The 20,510-nt window shown below is 43.4% G+C and overlaps 1 protein-coding gene across 2 annotated transcripts in view; it reads right to left on the bottom strand.

Annotated features, from left to right (window-relative positions):
- Window positions 1–20,510, bottom strand: part of EPHA4 (EPH receptor A4) — a 135,253-nt gene that overhangs the window by 26,407 nt on the left and 88,336 nt on the right. For both annotated transcript variants that reach the window (XM_081142898.1, XM_081142899.1), the window contains 3 exons: window positions 8,170–8,294; window positions 6,671–6,830; window positions 5,422–5,533 (listed from right to left, as the gene is read on the bottom strand). In XM_081142898.1, the coding sequence (XP_080999024.1) occupies window positions 5,422–5,533; window positions 6,671–6,830; window positions 8,170–8,294 (397 nt within the window). The remainder of the gene's footprint in view (window positions 1–5,421; window positions 5,534–6,670; window positions 6,831–8,169; window positions 8,295–20,510) is intronic.

Genomic DNA, 20,510 nt, shown 5'->3' with positions numbered 1-20,510 from the left:
TAGGACAATGTGGCCTTTATTGTCCCAAGAAAGAAAGCCCACTGAAGCATGTTATTGGGTCAGCCAGCCTGGAGGAAACCTCGCCGCCTGAAGATGTGCTAACTCCATACTGACATCCAAGGCACATCACCTGAATGGCAGAAGGAGACCTTTGTTGAAGGTTTTCTAATTATTGAGATGTGGGCAAGCTGATTAAAAAGGGCGAGGAGGGGAGTGGTTGGCTAGCAAATGCTCCAGAAGGAAACATGGGACCTTTCAACTGCAGGAGTCACATAAAAGGGTCCCCTCTGCAGGTGAAACTTTGAAAGCCGATGAGCTAAGCCCTCCCTCTGTCAAAGGGAGGCTTAATAAGGGTATTAGGAGACTTTGTTAAGGAACAGCAGGAGCCCCAACGCTGCCCTCCCAACCAATGTGTTGTTCCTGGCACCTTGACTATCCTCAATGAAACAAATCAAACCCCGGAGGGGGAGAGGGCAGGGGCCAGGCAGAAACCCCCACTTTTATTAAAAGACTAACTTCCCTGACCAAGGGGATGGATTCGATTGATGTGGTTCACTGTTCCAAAACTAATTAGTAAAAGGTAAGTAATTTATTCAGCTGAAGTGCAGATTAAGGAAGATAAAGCAAGGTCATAACCAGCCCAGCTCCAGGAGGACCCTTTCCAGCGTTCAATGGCGATTCATAGAGGCCCCACTTCTCTTTCCCCTTCCTTCAGTTGTCATTGTTCTTGCACCAAATGACGTCTAAATGTTCTTCAGGGGCAACACATTGAAACAGTTGATTGCACGAAGGTTGTTTAGAAATCTGCCTGCAGGACCATCTGCCCCCTAATTGTATGAATTTACATGGCTTCATCAGAGCCAATTTAGGCTACCATTTAAGTGTATTCATTCTTAGGTGATCATAATATTCCAATGAGGACACCAGAGAAAGGCAGCTACTAAATGAGTGGTGACTGTGTGAGCATTACATGAACAGCTGGCTTCAAAGTGGAAAATCTTAACCTTCCTAAGAAGACAAAACCAACCTGCAATGTCTGACTTTATACTACGCATTAGACTTGAACACTGATCCACAGATTACAAGTATTACCAATATCACTGAGCAAACTCTTAAAATTTGGGTTCACCAGAACAGTCGATGTTGGCTTTTGATGTAGGTCAAATTTCCAGTTAAGAAGACATTAAAATAATCTATCTATGCCAGTACTGGAAATCAGGTGAGATGGACTCCTGTCCTGATCAGGCAACTAGCTAGCTGCGTGACCTTGGTTCAGTACATTGTTTGACCTCCTGTCCAGTCCTCAGGTTCCTAGTAAACAAGATGCCAGCGTTAGGATTAGGCAGTTTCCTAAACCAGAGACGTTGGTGTAGGTCCCTCACAAATTTTGTCAGACACTTCATTTTTTTTCTTAAAGCCAATTTAGTTTTCTTAATCCAGGTAAAAGGCGTCCTTTATAACCCTAACATAAATGGAAACCCAGTATCGCTAGCAATCATCAGAAGGTCAATATTAACGTGATCTATGCCCGGTTATCAGCTAATACTTGTCCCTGATCACCAAACTACCCTTTAGAAAAGAGAGAATCAACCTGTATTCTAGTTTTTTCTTAAAGGGCTTTTCACACTTGAACAATAAAGTACTTTTGTGGGAAGATTCACTAGCCTAAAGCAGCCCGAATTAATACTATTTGGGATGGAGTGTCAGATAAATCTGACACATTCAATCATTCGTCCTGGAGGTTATGACCTCGTCATTGCATTTTATGACGTCGCTGTTAATAGTCTTTTCAAAAATCACTTCACAAGCAGTAAAGGGGTTCCGCTGCAGAGCTTACAAACATGTACCTATAGGAAAATGGGAAAATGATGCTGTCTGCTAAGAGGAAGTGCATATGTAGTTTGCAATAAAATTTCTAGGGACAGCATCCCATGGGTTCAAGAAAAGCTGCATCTTAAACAGCCCGGTTAGCAAGTACAATTGCCTTCTCCAAAAAGCCGACAGAATCCTCAAACTGTCACTGGAGTGATGAAGACGACACTGATCAAACTTGCCTATAAAAAAAGCAAGTTAATTTGCTCAACATAATGTGCGTGGTAAAAACACACAGTATATCGAGGTCAACGTACTTTGTATAACACATCATTTTAAATATGTGAAGTTTATAAACTTAGGAGTTTGACTCTGTCACTGAGATCCCTAAATGTTTACACATCCACGTTGGCCAAAAGAAAAACATGGCATGGAGAAATACTGAAGCTTCCTTGGCTTGCCTGAAGCTCAGGCTTCTTAGTAGAAAGCCAATGTGATGAAATAAATGACACAGTTACTATTTTAAAAATCTAGTAAGACACCAGCTGTGAGCCTGAGGCCCTTCCAGCTTCCTTAAAGGACAAATTAATACCATACAGATTTTCTCCGTGAGGTAGTCAGAGGCACTGAGACTTCTCTCCCTTGTGGGTCCCCACCCACCTAGTTCATGTCAGATTCACGTGGCGGGGAATCACCCTGGAAGGGGTCTGTCTCCCACGCCCATCTCACCATCAACCTGCCGTGGCTCTAAGAAGCCAGCAGCAGCCCCATCACTTTCTAGGAAAGGGTGTCTCCTCTGCTGCTTTCCTGGACTGCTGGCTGCTGTGCCAAGAGATTATTTTGGGGGTACCACTTTCCACCTTCACATGGGCTCTCACTGAAAGCACGGGCCGGACTGTGACCTGCACTACCTGTCTCCTCTCCCTTCACCCGTTCTTGTCCCACTTACACATTCACAGTGGAACATGACAGAGCACACGGCCTGCGTGTGAAGGAGAATCAGCTGAGTGTGCATCGGCCCCGGCAGAGCCTGTCAGCTACCTGGCTCCAGGCAGCCTTCCCCGTGACAGCTTTATGGCCAACACTAAGGCGGAATCAATAGGAGGGCAAGGGGTTGACATTTCATTTTCTAAAAAGTGATCCATTGAGGACCAATCACCGAGCAGTGTTTATCAGCCTTGGGAAGTGACTTTTTTTTTTAAATGGGGAGGAAGGGACAGGAATCATCACTGGGAAACTCGACAGGCTCAGTTCTCCAAGGCGGGGACTCATAATTGGAAATCCAATGCATCCCGCTATCAATCCTGCCTTAAATAATAAAGCGATCAATAAAACAGGGAGGAAATTAAGTCATCAGGCTTGCGACGCTATTTTCTAGAGCTATGGCTTTTAATAAACTTGTCTTCCTGCATCACATTTTCCTTTCTTTTCCTTCCAGCAGAACATCCAAGAGAAACTTATAATGAGGTGACTTATTTCTAATGACTCTGGTTTGACTGCTATATTCAGGGCAACTGAAAAATTTTTTTATGAAGAGGTAAATCTAAAGGAAAATTGAAATACGACTAGAAAATGCTTCCAACCAACATCGGAGAGAAGGCTGAGACCCAAGAAGAGACTTTCTTTCTGCAAACATGTGTTGTTTGTCTCAAATGGTTCTGAGCATCACGTGGTGCTGGATTACAGCCAAATATTTTTTGTAGGTGAGGTAATTAATAACGTTTTTCTATTTTTATGCTTTTAAACATCTATATTTTCTGATCACAAAATCTGTTTATATACACTGTAAAATTTTCAAATGCAGAAATACATAATAATGAAAGCAAAAGCCCATGTAATTTCCATTCTCTCCCCTCCAAATTCCTGTTTCCCACTATCAGAGGGATATATATTAATGCATACTGTTCCCCAAGTGTTTATGTGCCTGGCAGGTAAATATATACACAAAAGCAAATGGCAACAGACAAGAAAGCAGTCCATCTTGGTTTACTTCCAAAATCTATGTCAGGAAAGAAGAGCACACTGGGAATTCAAGTTCTGTTCAGGCCAGTTGAAGTTTCCAAAGGCCCAGACACACCATTGCATAGGATAGACCAGGCAGGTATACAGGTATCTGTGCATTATAGCGCCAAGGATGAGAGTTTGCGATAGATTAACTTCTTCAAGATAGAACTTGTTGCTCTGATCAAACTCACCTAGTCATAGACTTTGCACCAAAAAGAATTAACAAGATGACAAATGCAGGTGCCCACACACCATGAGGAACTGTCCTATCCTGTGTTTGAGTGACCATAATTGATCTCTATATAATAGGACATTTTGGAGAGTGAGGGTGGAAACATGATATTAATAAATAAATGTGACACCTGGGACCATATCCAATCAAATAAGATATATGCTCACCACCCTAATTATAATGTATCATCGAAGTGAGGGAAAGGCATGATGCTGGCCTGGAGACATATTTGTGACATCAGTGAGTGCACCAACAGAGGAGGCACAGAGAGGTCATGCAATCATGGCCTGAGAGCCCAGCATGGCTACTGGGGACCCCACAGAAGCTCTGTCACCAAGCCAGTGTCATGACTCTGGACAAATACTACATCTTTCTGAGGATCGTTTTCCACCTCTATAACGTGAAAAGGTTTCTATTTAAGAAGGTCACTTTGACATTCTTAGGTCATGCGTTGTTTGTGGGTTGGTTGGTTGGTTTTCCCAAAAGCCTTACCCTGTGAAACAGTTGATGGTACAGGGGTGAAGGTCAGAGGAGGGGCAGCTTCTCTCACAGGAGACAAAAAGGCCTAGAATGGGCACAGGCTGAGGAAGAGCAGCTGCCCCCACCACCCTCACTCCTCCCGAGGCTCCAGGCTGTGCTAACAAGTAGATGGAAGCAACAGCGACACGAAGAACTGGTTCAAAGAAATATGCTGCCAAACCATTTTTAGTTCTTTCTTTTCTAGATTGTTTTTAAAGTGTCAAGTTAGATTGTAAAGTTGCAGAGTGTAAGTAATCTGCCGTTTTAGATTTATTTCCAAGAACAATTCTATGCCTACAATGTGCTCAATGGATACTATCTGGAAATGCTGAAGCACCTACTGTGTGCCACATTATCTACTTTGTCTATCAAATTTCCTTTGTCAATAACTCTTTGAGACACGCATTATTCCCCTCATTTTATAAACGAAAAACAAAGACTCAGGAGGTTAAGTAATTTAGCTGACAAATGGCAGAGCACAAATTTTGGTCCCAAGTTTTATATGGCTTTCTCCTTTTTTGCCTTTGGCAGTAAGTCCAAGCTTAAGAGACATATAAATGTAACACCTTACAGCTTAGAGTATCTAGAAGTCTCCCACTGGCTCGCTTTTCAGCTTGGTTTCCTGGAATTAGTTGGGTCTTTCCAGGCTCTCAACTCAGAGAGCTCCCACCAGGGTACAGTCGGCAGCTCCAGGAGGGGTGTGGGGAGATCAAAGCGAAGAGAAAGGGGGCTTGAGATGCAAATGTCGTGTTTATAATGCTAATCAAAACCTCAGCTTTGTGCGGAGGGGACAAAAAGCTCCCTTATAAAAACCAGGGAGCGAGGGCGGTGCAGTGAGTGGCTTAAGTGCTTACCTCCTGCTGATGACAAAAGTTGCGATGAGAATGACCACTAGCACCACACTGCCGGAGACCGAGACCAGAAGGACAGTGGAGTTGGCCCCATCTCCAATGATCCGGGAAGGCACTGGCAAAGACAGTCACACAGGGATCACCTTTGCGAAGGTCCTAAGAGGGAGCGCTCCTGACTGGGTCACAAGTTTCCCACTTCTGAAGCCATTTAAAATGCTCACAGCCTCTCTGCCCTTCGTTAAGTATTCATGCAACAGCTTTCGCTAAGGCAGCCTTAATGAGACAAGGGCATTCTTTTTATAATTGTATGAAGAAGTTGAACCAGAAGATTCTTATTAAATCCTATGGTAAACATTACCACTCAGGGTTTTTTAAATTCTTCTTTTCCTTTCTATTTTTAACCCTAACACTTACATAAAAATATGATGCATTTCTGCGTGGGATATTTCAGAAAGGACAGGCAATTTTGAATGTTTCTCTCCCTTCCGCCCCTCCCAAGTCTATCAAAAACCTGACTATTCTTGTCCAGCTTAAAGGCCACCTCCTCCTTGGAGGTTTCCAGGATAATCCCAAAAAGGATGTCAGACCCCTTCGGATCTAATTCTGGAGTCCTTTCTCTTCTGCTTTTGTTTGCATTCTTATTTTATTTAATAATTTGTGAATAAAATTACTTTCTGGAACGGATGTTGAAAATTCTGCTCCACCATCTTTTTATCAAGTAGGCTCAATTTTGGTTAATTATAGAGGTGGAGATATCTTACGTAATCTGCTTCTTGATGGGTATGCCCTCTGTTAATATTCTGATTCAATCAACCTGTTGGTCCAACTCACAATGTTGAAAGAGTTGATGTATTTGTCCAAAAGGGCTTAAAAAAAACTGGTCTAACTTGATTTTAACAGGTTCCTAGAAATAATTAGGAAAGGAAAAAAAAGGTCCCTTCTGCAGTCTTCCCAGGGGGAAATTTCCTACCTATATAGCCCTCAGTGGGTTCAGCAATGTCATTGCTCATGGTTTATAGAATGCTGAAAACGAACAAATGAAAAATAGACATTTTCCAATGATATGAAAACACAGGTCAGATAATATTATTAAAAAATGCTCTTCTCTAAATAGCATGAGGTTTTCTAAGTTGCAGGCTCCATTCATTACAATAAATTATCTTCCCAACCCAAATGATGTACAGCGAGCGCCTTAGATTTCACTGTGATAGGACTTGCCCCGAATGCTGAAAAGAACCTCAGAACTTGTTACCTGTGTTGGTCGTGACCTCCAGGGGCTCACTGAAGTCTCCATAGCCAGCTGCCGTCCTGGCCCGGACATGGAAGACGTAGGAAGTGAGAGGATTCAGGCCTTTGATATCGGTGTTCCTGGCAGCTGTCCGGACAATCCGATAGCTTCGCTCATTCTGATCCTACATAGTGGAAAGATACGACAGAGGAAGATTCACTCATTCTGATCCTACACTGTGGAAAGATACGACAGAGGAAGATTCACTCATTCTGATCCTACACTGTGGAAAGATACGACAGAGGAAGATTCACTCATTCTGATCCTACACTGTGGAAAGATACGACAGAGGAAGATTCACTCATTCTGATCCTACACTGTGGAAAGATACGACAGAGGAAGATTCACTCATTCTGATCCTACACTGTGGAAAGATACGACAGAGGAAGATTCACTCATTCTGATCCTACACTGTGGAAAGATACGACAGAGGAAGATTCACTCATTCTGATCCTACACTGTGGAAAGATACGATAGAGGAAGATGGCAAAAGAATTCCTCTGCTTCTTCAGGCACAGGACTGAAGGAGTGAAGCCGGCTACTCAGCAGTTGAGAGAAAGTGGAGGCTGATAAAGTCTCTAGCCCCTATATTCTCTTCAGTGTTAGGAGGACTGCTGTTACTTCTTAGATGTCGAAAGCAATGTAGAGTTCTGTACGATCACTGTAGACACTGATCTCTACTCATAATCTTTTTTTGAAAAGACGATTAGATGATGGTTGGTGGCTTTTCTCACTCCACACCCAGCAATTTAACAGAAATCGCTGTGAGAAACTCTCTTGTCTTTTCCTACTTTCTGTCTAGAAAATGTCAAAAATGCTGTAATCTGGTTTCAATGAAAAAAAAAACACACCTGTCCCTTTTCTGCTTTTAATAAGGAAGCCAATAAGCGACTATCTTTAAAAAGAAAGACAATTGCTCATTTTCTAGACAAACTTGAATGCAAATAGCTCTCTTCAGAATTCTGTCCTTTAAGAGAGACAAGTTATTTGTAAAAATAATGTGTTTCTAGAACTTTAAGAGGCAGAAGAATGTAATTTTCCTTCGCTGGCGTTCTGTTAAAAGTCATCAAAAGCCACACCCTGATTCTGAATAGCAGTGATCTATTTAAACAGATCATTATTTTGACTTTTATGAGTCATGCTCCTGATAGAAGGTTTCTAGATTAGAACTCGCTATCTTGATTTTCATTACAAGAAAGAAAAAAAATATATGGTTATATTAGAATGCAATGCATTTTTTTTCTTTTTTTGAAGATAACCAACTTAATACATAAAATTCATAATTGAATTTGATGAGGCAGCAAAATACTTTTGACTTTAAGATTCACTGGTATTCCAGGATTTAGAACTGGCCAAAAACCAGACACAGAAAAAGGGGAAAAGGGAGGGAGGGAGGGAGGGAAGGAAGGAAGAAAGGAAAAGAAAAGGAAGGAAGGGAGGAACCTTGTTCATTCAAGTAATACCTTCTCATAATACTTGACTTCGTACTCCAAGATCACCCCATTGGGCCGATCTGGTTCCAGCCAAGCTAGAGCAACACTGTATCTGGTAACTTCTTTAGCCTGGACCAGAGCAATGGATGATGGTGCTATAGAGAAAAACAACAACAAAAATGAAAAAAACACTTTACTTCAGGGGGAAAAAAATTAGCGGTATCAATTAATAATTTCATTTTACTGAAGAAAAGTGTGAAGGATTGTCTTGCCTCCCTCCCAATCCCCATTTCGTTCTTTCCCCATAAAAAGGCATGCCACGTGCCATGTTTATGGCTCTCCCAGTATCATTTTGTGCATAGCGTGTCTAAGAAAAATTATCTCTGAAGTAAAAGCCTGGGTAGGCCCACAGGCCTACGGCGTCACGTCCACAGCCCCGTAACCATTCCTCATAGAAGGCTGCAGGTATAGAGAATGCGGCTTTTGATTTTCTGCAAGCCTTTGAAAGCCTTGGGAAGATTTCCTTTTGAGCTCAGCAAAACTGCATCTCATCCGACTTGAGTGTCATCTTACTGGTCTTTAATTTTATACGAGCAAGAGGATTTGCAACTCTTCCAAGGGTACCGAGGGAATGCTACAGGCAAACAATTTACATACTTTCCAATATAAATAAAAAGCCCTGTTTAATTACAGTGCAAGCTTCCAGTTCGAACACAAGCATGCAGATGAAGAACACAGAGAAAGCAACGATGCTCTCCCTGGACACACGGGGCGTTTTGCAGCGATTTTACAAGAGTTGAAATACTGCTTTTGCCCACTGAGTAGCAAACCTTTCCACTGAGGAAGACACAAAAACAGTCCTCCATGGGGTGTGTTGTCAGGGCGGGGAGGAGGGACACATTTGAGGTGTACAAAACCAGTCTGACTAATGCTTTCGTCTCCACCGTGGGGTCACAGCTCCAGCCAGCTGCTATTAAGCTCCATCGTGACTGACAATGGTACAGATGTGTCATCTCAGGGAGGAGAGGAAGCAGTCATGACATCTGCGATCTTATCTAACGAAGCTGGTCTGTAGAACCAGAGATTAGGGGTCTTCCCAAATTGAATTTATAATCTTTTTTGTTCCCAAACTGTGAAACTACATGAAAACGTCCAAAGTGGCCACTGAGGAACAGCAGCATAGTGTTGCGTCCTCCTGCTTCTCTCTTTCAACACACACACACACACACATACCTGCCAAACCTAACTTGAGGGAAAATAAAATCAACTGTCACTGAAAATGGAAAGGGCTGGCTTCAAACCCACTTGACCATATCTGGCAGGCGTATTGATGGCAAGAAAAGCATACACACACCATAGTCCCGCAGTCCAGCAGGGAGCATCTCCTGGAGGTGGCCATTTGACAGTCCAGCATCTCTATCAGGAGGGCCTTGAGACAGTCACACACACATACACACGCCCAAAGCAATTCCAGACTGGATCTCAGGCATGAACGCCAGTGAGGGATGCAGTGCACACACATGTCCTCCATCAAAGGCAACCCCAAGGTTACTAACGCCAAGCTGGATGAGCAGAGCTGCACGCAGCGGACATGTGGAGGCCGCTGAACATCTGAAGAAGATGAAAAACGGAAATGTGTTCATTAGCTGTACTAAAGCTCCCCTCCCCCAACACACACACACGCGCACACACACACACACACACTTTTTTCTCTTTCTCTACTGGATGACGGAGCCATTGTCCAGCAAAGAAGCAAGGAATGCCTTTCTTCCACATGGAGCTAGCCGGGAAGCCACGAAGGCCGCGTGGCTGTGAAAAGCCATGTCACTCCAGGTAGGGAAGCCACCGCCTAATGGGGCACTTTGGCCGGCACATGCTCTATAGAAGGGGCTCGTGAATGCCTGTTGCTCAGGACTGGGATGCAAAATAGAGAAGTGAGGCCGTTAGAAAGCAAGAAGGAGGGAGAAAATCATGAAGCTATAGGTGAACTTCCTCTCGGCGGCGGTCTGGGCCGGACCCTGGCAATCGGCAGAGTTCTTGGGAAAGCACTGCCTGGCCCTCGGGCGCTGGCAGCTAAGCCGCTCCCCTCGGTGGAGCTGTGGCTCGGCTGCAGGTGGACACGAACCCCGTTTCCATTCCAGAAGCCTGTGCAAGGGCAACACGAGCTCGTCCGAAGTGCTCCGCAAGTGTCGGGCGGGGCGGTAGTCCCAGGACGGTGTTAACTAGCAGAACATTTCTAATACAGCCCTACCTGGAGAACGCACGTGCACGGACGGGAAAATAAACCGACGGGGCGCACGCTGCCCCGGCGGCCGCGCAGGGGAGGCAACGGGTTAGAGAGCGAAGTCGAATGAGTAGTTCTAATCCACAAGAAGGTTGACACGGTGTCCCTGTGAGGTCCGAGCTCTTGCTGAACAGGCCACAGTGACAAACGCAACCCGGGACCAGGTCCGATTGAGAAACGCTTAAGACCAGAAGTACAATAGGGCAGCCACCCCTCCCCGTGGCGGGACGCTTCTCACCTCCTCCGATAAGAAAGAAGAGCAGCCGGGAGGAGCTGGGCCCGCCACACTGCCGCTTTGGAGAGACGGGGCAACGGGGTGCGCGCCACATTGTAAGCCGCAGAGACTCGTCGCCTCGCCTCCCCTGCTAGGCCGCCAAGACAGCCTCCGGCTCCACATCTGGAAGCCATCACCCTACCGTGTGTGACTGCCCGTGGCTCGCTTCCCGAGAGGAGGCCCTTGGCAATGGCATTGCTCAGTGGTATTTCCCTACCCCAGTGGCTCCCGGGAATCAGTTTTCTCATGTCACCCATATAATTAATTGCTGCCACAGGCCTCTGCATCTTGTACTATGCTTTAAGTAATATTTTTCTGAAATTGACATTACTTTGAAAGGAATTATTTTGAAAGGAAGCATCCCATTACTGTTATCACTTGCCATAATGGATGGTAACCATAAAAATGAAAATACCATCTAAGTAAAACAATACTATCAATGTTTGCCAGACACTCTTGCCTCTCCACGCTTTGCCAAAAATCACAGATAAGCCAGAGTTTGAAAGGTTTAAAAAGAAACTAACTTTCACATAGGGCAATTCAATATTATATAACGTACCATCTGGGTCTTCCCTAAAATCATCTCCGAAGCACCGATGATAATGCTTCCGCACTTCGGTAAACACTGCTGAACACCACTCCATTTAGAAATGGTTTGCATCTTGAGTCCCAATACCCCAGGGCCCTGCCCTTTGCTAACAGAATCAGAAGAAGAAATAATAGACTAATATAATAACAGATTGAACACTTGTCCCAAATATGTGGTTCAATGGGAGCCTTCATTCAAAGGAGGGCTTCTAATTCATAGTGGGAATTTTGGTCAACATGAAAAGACCAAGCAGAGAAAGGTCCTGCTTGCCTCTCATTTCTCTGATTTACATTCTGAGACCTTATAGCAGGGGTGGGGAACCTTTTCTCTGCCATGGGCCATTTGGATATTTATAACATCATTCAAGAGCCATACAAAATTATCGACTTAAAAATTAGCCTGCTATATTTGGTCAAACATTTAATTAACTCACTCCTAATGTGACGGCTAGAACTGCTTCTCCTTGGTGAGGGCTTGGCAGAGCCAGATGAAATGATTTTGCGGGCCATATACAGCCAGTGGGCAGGACATGTCCCGCCCCTGCCTGATAGAGACCTGGCTCTTTCATAGCACCGGCTCACCCGCCAGGCATGGACTGAATGACACCAATGGCACAAGGCAGGGAAAGGAAAGGGCAGACAAAGCTGTGTCAAATGCAACCCTGGTATCAAGTTAATACCATCTTATATCCTTTAGGCTCTTCTTAACTGAAAAAAGAGAAAAAAAGAGGTAAGGAAATTTTTATAATAGCCTCACAGAGAAGACATTCTTTAATGTCAACTCAGAGGACTCATTTTCCAGACCTCAAGAGGAGACAGTTGCCACGAACCCTCTTTTATCCACGTTCTCTCATGACGATGGGGGGAAGAAGGGGTGGGTGCTTCCTCACTGCACAGTGTCTTCAGACACTCAGTGCACCTGCCTCGGGGTCACAGGAGAAGCCGGGAGGGAGCTGGGGGCTGACGTAGGTAGCCTTCCTGACACAGAGAGGTGCACCTTAGATTGCAAGCGTTCCTTTTTACCCAGACTTCCTTCACAAAACATTTTGCTATGAGGAAAATGTTGCGCTTGTGGACATAAGCAGGCATTCTTTATGGCTAGAATTTTGACATAGCACATAGCAAGAAGAGCTGATCATGCCTGTTGACAGTAGTGTGGTTAAAGAAAGGTGACTGATGTAAAAATCACAAAGACAAGAACTGCTGAAGGGTCTTTTTTTGTTTTTTGTTTTTAAAATGATTGTGGTTTAATTCAAGTAAGTTCTTAATTTTCAAAGTTTTGAAGCAGAATTTCCAATGGCCAACAGATGTCCATACTTGGCCAAATAAAAACAGTGATGGAGGCAAGAAGCCAGAACAGGCAGGAAAGCAGTGTGGATTGCAGAGAGAACCATGGAGGGGTTTAGAGCAATGTTGGGGAGCATGCTCAAGACTTGCAGGGACAAAGAGAAGGCAGGAAAGCAAAACAGAAGGCTGAGCAGAGATGCACTTCTGCAAATACAACTAGAAGTTTCAGGAAATCACCAGCACCCTGGTTCTGTGAGGGCAGAGCTTTCATCTAGGACATGTGAAACGAGCTGAAAATGAAAACAGATTTGATCCAAATACTTCAGCATTCTTTACTAATTCATTAGGTACAAGAGACCAGTTTTAAAAGAATTTTGGGTAAAATTCCAGGTTTGATGTTTACTAGTTGCCATCTTGGGCAAGTCACTCAAGTTTCCTCACCTCAGTTCTTCCATTTGTAAAACACCTTCCCTTCCAGATACAAGCATGTGAGCGATTAGGAAAAGCCTTCCATTAGGAGAGGCCTTTTCCTTGTCATCTCTACGTCCCCACTACCTAAGATCAGTCTGGCACATAGTGGGTGCTCAATAAATTTGTCAAGTGTATAAAAGTGAACTAAATGTTAAAATAGATCTTAAATAGTCTTTGTAGACAGGAAAATGGTTTTCTAAATATAAAGCACCAGAACTAAGTCATCCCTAAACAACTTTTCATCTGCACTTGTTTCAGATGACCTTTGGTGGGTTTGGTTTTGCTAGTCAGGTTGACTAAGACGTTGACAATTAGGAGGGAAGCAAATGACGATTCTAATTATAATTGGAGTCTCTAATTTCTACGGGATATGCGATGCTTCCGAAATTTTTTCGAACACACAGCCTATAAAATGTCATTCAAATGTAAGTTTACATTAAAACTAGTTTCACTGCACCTGTTACAGGCAGCATTCTGAGGCCCTGGGCTTCTGGCTGAGTGAGGTGTTGACATCTGCTCAGTATTCCTTCTCTGTCTCTGGGGGCACATGCAAATAGTTCCCCTGACTGCCTAACCACGACGGTGCAGTGGTGCTGAGATTCCCCCCACCCCCCAGCCATAATCCTAAATCCAGAGAGAGCCATAAGCATGCCCCTTATTTTATAATTCTGTGGCATCCAGAGTTTCTCAGGAGATGCGCTAGGGTAGGCTAGGTCAGTCACTGCCAAGAGAAGCCTTTAGCTACTACACGTGTCCCTGAAATCCCCCCAAAGGCCATCATTGCTGAAGTTTCAGGGTAATAGAGTGAAGATCCCCCTGCAGGCAGGGGAAGGGCAGCAAGGTTAAGCACGTGGAACCGCCTCTCCACACACCTATCGGAAACAAGCAAAATGGTAGTAAAATACCATTTTTAAAAGATGGAGCAAAAACAAAAGAGGGAAAAGGGAAAAATTCACCGAAGCTTGGAGGTGGAATGACCTGAGCTTTCTACTAGAAACCCAAGATAAAACTCCCTTCCCCCCAAATTATTCCGTCTTCAAAGCTCGTCGAACCCCTGAGAAACGGAGGAGCTTTCTAAAGGGCATCCCCAATTGCGTGTGCCTGCGGTTCCCTTTGGTTCGAGAACAGGCCGCAGGCGTCCGGGAGGCACTTGCGGGTTTTATCTCCGCGTGCGCCTTTGATAAACAGAAACGGCACAGATTAGGGGCTGCATCGGGACTTGCTAACTGGTGCATTTCACAGGGAAGAATTACAGGAGACGCTCTGATGTCAAACAGAGGTGGCTCCTTTTAAGAAAATGGTAAATTTAACTTTCTTTGGTTAAAAGCTCAGCAGTTCTTGCTCCCCAGGGGCGTGAATGCTGTAATCTTCTTTTATTCACTTCCTCGCTGACTTGCCATTAAACACCTACAGTCATTTTACTGCAGCAGTTTGGTGCCTGTGACACCCAAGTAGAATGGAGAAGAGAAAATGAGAGATGGAGAAAAGAAAGGGAGGACAGTTTCCCTACACACCTTCCCTTTCGGGCTACAAAACTGTTTTTGTGGGTCCAGCATCACAAGCAGTGAATTAAACACAGTTTAGGGGGACTCCCGCTGGAGTAGCTGAAAGAGAAAGGCCGCATTTCGCTTCAGGTCAGATTAGGTGGGAGGAGGGAGGGAGGGAGGGAGGGAGGGAGGGAGGGAGGGAGGGAGGGAGGGAGGAAGGAAGGAAGGAAGGAAGGAAGGAAGGAAGGAAGGAAGGAAGGAAGGAAGGAAGGAAGGAAGGAAGGAAGGAAGGGAGGGAAAAGATGCAAAGAAAGGTCTCCAGCCTGTGGGCCAGGAACAGTGGAAAACGCCCTTCACGAAAGTCAAGAAACCTAAAGCGTGGGTGTGAGTGATACACACGCCCAGCCTTTGGAGGGAAGACGACTTCTGAACCACAGCAGGGGTACGTTCCCTCCCCAGGATCTGAATTTGAAGAGATGATGTTTACTCCAGGGGTCTTCCACTGATAGGAAAAATAAAGCCACAGTTTGTACATCTTCCTGTTTAATGCAAATAGCATATTTAAATTTAATTACTCGGAGCTTAAGGTGCTTTTTGTTCCCCCTTTCTTTCTCATTTCAATGCCACAGCTCTGATTTGCTCTTTATCAAAGGTTTGTGCATTTTAAAATGCTGTCAAGCATCCAAATTAAATGCTTCGGAGCACTAATGATATCCTTGTGATGAAGGGCTTCGCCGTCACAGGGATGCTAAGAACTCTGGTGCTAATATTAATTGCTTTCTTCCCTATACCACCAAAGGGAGGGAAGGATTTCTCGGAGCTCTGCACTACCTATGGAGCAAAGAGCATGGAGTCAATTCTTCTTTCACAATTGTCACTGCTGTATTACACAGCACTCAAAAGTGTACAGAGGGCTTTCATAGGCACTCGATCTCCTCTGCTCTACATTCAGTGAGCTGGCTTAGCCCTCTGCGATTTTTTTAGGTAAAGGTCATTAAAAGACTCAATCCCCATACACCTTCCTTGGATATGTCACTGATGTGGAAACTCAGCTCTGCACCCCACTGCTTCTAGATGCTGTATCATTAACAAAGACCTAAGCACGTTTTCTCACAATCGAGAAGCGAAATTGTTTTGAAAACCAACCAATGAACCAACCAACCAACCAACCAACCAACAAAAGGTACAGAAAAACTTGACTGTTCCAAAATTGATATGGGATTATTTTCTTTCAACAAAAGGCCTAGAACCAAATTCTCAATTAAAACCTTTAGATGACTCTGAATTAAATGAAGTTCATTTACAGTTAAATACGGAAATGTTAATTTAATTAAGCTTATACTTAAAGTGTATGAAGAGTGCATTTTTTCTCATACAGTGATATCCAAGGCCAGTACATATAGAGTCTATTTGAAGCGAATACTATAATAAAAGCAGGGCACAGTAACACTTACTGAAGGATACAACAGATCCATGATCCCACTGACATTCCTAATCTGATTTTGGGATACTAAGGATGCTTTAATTAAATGATTCAAGGGCAAGACTATAAATTACTTAACTGAGACGCTTACTTTACTTATTTTTTTTGAGAAATGGGTGGCAGATTGTTTTAGACAATTCCTTATTAACCACATTTTAAATAGTGCTCTTCTTAGCCTTTATGTTAAGTGTTCGCATTAGGACTGGCCTCTGTCGCTAACTGTCCAAAGATGTGAGTTCCCGTCCCATAAAGACTGTTTCCTAGGATGGTGCCCCTCGGACAAGGACTGCATTTCCCAGGCTCCTTTGCATATAGGGCAGTTCACCTGACTGAGTTCTGGGCCATGAAATGGGGGTTGAAGTGATTACTCTTCTTCTAGCCCCGATGCATAAAAATAGCTCCCTTGGGACCTTCCTTCCTCTCTAGCCCATGATCTGCCAGCTGGTGCCCAGTCTCATCTTGAAACCCCTGACCGACCTGACCCTCAGCACCACTAACTGGATGCAAGTTGACCAAGAAATAATGTTCTAATGCATTAACCTACTAACTGACATTTGGGGTTACAACAAGTACCCATTCAGGCAAAGTGAAGTCCATTCAGCAAAAAAGAGGCATGTTCCTATAGTAACATTTTCATATGATAACTAACAAAAATAAAGCGTAGTGGTACTGTGGCCTATGGAAGACCGAGCTTGGGTTTAAAGCTGCCCGAATGGCCTTCAGGTTCCCTCTTAGAAACTCCAGCTCCTGGGTATTTGTGACATACTGGTGAGCGCTTCCCCTGAGGTCAGCAACGCAGGAAGCAATTGTGCAGCTTTGCAGGGACACAATCACAGCCACAGATCTTCTAACATGAAGAAACGTAGCAGAATCACACAATACTGGGCTAAAATACTGAGCTGAGCTGCTTTTCACGTTTAAATGGGAAAAGACAGGGGGTTCTCAAAACAGCTTAGTTGAGCTTTCTTTTTAGAAAGGAGTTTGCTTAGTCTTCATGCGTAGTTAACAGTTTACAGGGTTGAAAATGTGGGCCGTGAATCAGAACTAAGCAGAGAGGAATGGGCAAAAGGTGCTGCTGGCCTCCTCTGCAAGGCACCTTCACAGACTTAAAGTCATTTAATTCTTGCAACTCTCTGAAGTAGTTATAATTGCCATGTTTGATTTCATCTTTGGAAACCCATGCAGCACAAAGAAATTAAGTAATTTAAGCAAAGCTATAGAATTTCAATTTTAAACTCGTCTGCTAGACTCAGAAGTATGTGATCTTCCCTCCATGTTTCACATGTCAATAACAACACCCACACTGAGCTAGCATTTACTGAGTAACTACTATGTGTCAAGCATTGCTGTAAGTACTTGCATGGATTAATTTTTATAACCCTCAAGAAACCCCAGGAGGCAGATATTATTATTTCCATTTTATAGATTAGGGAAATAAAGTACAGAGAGTTTGAATAGCTTGCCCCAAGGTACGGCTTAAAAGTGGTGAATTCAAAAGTCAGGTTCTAGAGCCCACATTTTCAGCCACTGGTCTATAAAAAGCCTCTAGTCTCTCCTCTCACCGGGACGGAGTTAGACACCTGAAGGGTCTCCTGCAGCGTCCACAGCAGCATCAGTAACAGAGCAGTCTGAGTCCACTAGGTGTTAGGTCCAGGGCTATCTATGTATATTCTTGGTTGCTGGAAGCCTAGAGGTAAATTAGACGTGATTGCTGTTCATGGACAATACTTAACACTTTTGATGATGAGTCACCTCATCTTAGAACTGCCTAAAGAGCTAAAAAGAGAATCATTTAACACTGAAAAATTCAATTGCAAAATAAAATAACAGGGGGTGGGCAATGTTATATTCCTTGACCAGGTGTTTGCCCTGCAGCAGTTGATTGACTATACGCAGGAACCTGGCTTTTCTGATATGTATACATTTCACAATAAAACTATTAAAAAACAAATAAAAATATTAACTAAGAGTATTAAAGGTGAAGTTTCAAAGTTAGTTTAGAAAGACCCATCCAAAATCTTTAGTTAACACCCTGGCATCATGACAGACCTAAGTTTTTGCAAATTAGGGCTATTTGGGGTAACTATTTGATCATTACGCTTAATACCTGAGTCAAGAAGCAATCCCTGTGCTCTACAGTAAAGAAAAGCCATCACATAAAGGCCTGTTTACTTTTTAAAATAGCTACTATCTTGAATTAGCATTACTGCATGCACAGTCGTACCATTAGTTGTAGAATTAGCAGAGAGTGACAGTTCATCCCAAAGCCAGGACCCATGTCCCCCAGAATGAACTGGGAATGACTTAAGACGCACAGAAGTGTCTCTGATGCAGTTCAAGTGTGTCTTCTGTTTTGTCTGAGAGCTGCTTGTTTTACTTTCTATTTGCTTGCTGAGAAATTTGTTGGCAGGTTCTGACAAGGAGAGCCCAGCACTTGCCAACAGAAACATGGCAGGATCCAGTGTGTGTTTCCTGTTAAATAAGAATGCCGGTTCCAAGCAAACAGGAAAACAAGTCTTTCCACTGGAAGGCAATTTATAAGAATTAGCCTGAGCAAGACAACTGTTTTAAGATAAGAGAATGGATGGAGCAAAGCCAGCAATAAGAGAAAAATGAAATAAGTACAGGAAGAAGAATCTTCTCATTGAGCCTCAGTCTGTTGAAAAGTATCTAGTATAAACTCTTAATTTAAATTATTTTGTATGTGTCTCGGTTAGACAGGACGAAGAGGCCTGGGCAAAGTGAGCCCCTCCATGATCAACAACGCCCTCCAAAATTAATCTGGAATATGGAACAGAAATACCGCCCAGAGAAGGAAAGGATTAGCGGCTGTGAGTCAAGGCTTCTGTGCCTGGAGCAGTCAGCTCCCCTGGAGAGCTTCAGGCATTCCGAATCTGGAAAATAAAAGCTGTTCTGTGGGCTGCAGGTTCTCTTTGTTACTCAGACAGCTGCTAATCGTCCTGCTGCGTGAGGAACCAGGAGACAATGCTGTAACATTTAGCTTTCTGACACCCAAAGCGTCTAGATCGGTCCCCAATTAAAGATGTATTAATCACAAACACTAAAAGCCCGGATGATAGATGCACCCAGTAAATCTCTGCTCCTGTATTTTACTTTCCCCACTCAGGTTGCTTCATTTACAGGCAGAAATGCTTAAAAGCCTGCTCCAGAAACCAACCAATCAAAAGCCTTGCTTATTACTGTTTCCTACCCCCGAAAAGGCCCTTGAGAAAGAAGACATTGATCATTCAACTAAAAGAGCCTGTCTGCTTCAGTGAAGAGCTCCAGCGTGGCTGTTGTCATCTTTACTGTTTAGGTGTGATAACTAATTCAAGAGTATCGTTTTGCCACTTGCTGCAGGGACACCCAAATCATCTGTGTAGTTTTAAAAATTGCCATTAAATAAACCTAGGAAACTTCAGGGGGCAAAATATTAATAATACTAATATACTACCCATAATATCCTCCAAGTCAAACAAATCACCCTCACGTCCCCATGTAAGAGTGAATAAATGGTAACTTATTCTGGACTCACATACCTAAAACAATAGAAAAGTGTATATTTGAATGAAGTTCCTTGAGTCCCATGCTTTGAAATTTATGTTAATAAAAGAGTCTCAAAGTTAGTTTTTTACATCAGTATCCATTTTACAAAGGTATTGAAAATAGCCTTTTTAGATTCTCCATCGAAGAGTATCACTCATAACTTATTCATAGCTATGACCTGGTAATCAACCCCAAAACAAAGAAAAAAAATTTTTTTAAAAGCAGATAGCAGAATGATATTATCATAGAGACCCAGAATCCAATTTTCTTTTTTCCCCCTTACATGTAATTTTCATAGAAGGCATCTAATCACTAACAAAAAATGAAGAGGAAAGCCTCCAGCGACTATGCTTATGTAACCTCAGAAAAGCAGCATTAGTCATTCCGAGTTACTGAAAATCTTTTGAAATTAGATTTCTTTCTTACTTTTTTTTTAAAATTTCTGAGGCTAATGGAACCCATGAGAGACAAGTACAATATTTGCAAGGTCCCAGGCTGGTGCCAGTTCAAGGCACTGAGTTCCTTGGCTCTCAATGGAGTCTGAATATATCATGAAAAGCTCCTTCCCCATCACCATCGCAGTGATGGTCCACCGTCTTCCAAGTTGAAAGACTTGGGAGTCAATTAGTGTCACTTATGATGTGAACACCTGTCGACTAAGACTTGGACCAAGACCAATTCCATTACCATAGCCACTCAATGGCTGCCAGATGGTCGGGCCTTGGACCCCTTATTATGGAGTCCAGATTCAAGGAGGTGACCTAAAGACAGAAAGGTCCACAGTCCCATTAGTCATCTCCTGAGCCATCCAATTCCCCATCACATATACAGTTGGAACAGGATACCTATTTCTCCTAATGGTTGTTTAAAAAGACCACATGAGCGGCTCAAAAGAAGTCATGGGATCCATAAATTGAGGATATAAGCTCCTTAACTGGTAAGCATTTCACC

The sequence above is a fragment of the Miniopterus schreibersii genome, assembly GCF_964146895.1.
Source record: "Miniopterus schreibersii genome assembly, chromosome: 7".
Lineage (NCBI taxonomy): Eukaryota > Metazoa > Chordata > Mammalia > Chiroptera > Miniopteridae > Miniopterus > Miniopterus schreibersii.
Note: the sequence above shows the minus strand (reverse complement) of the source record. Positions and strands in the feature narration are given on the sequence as shown.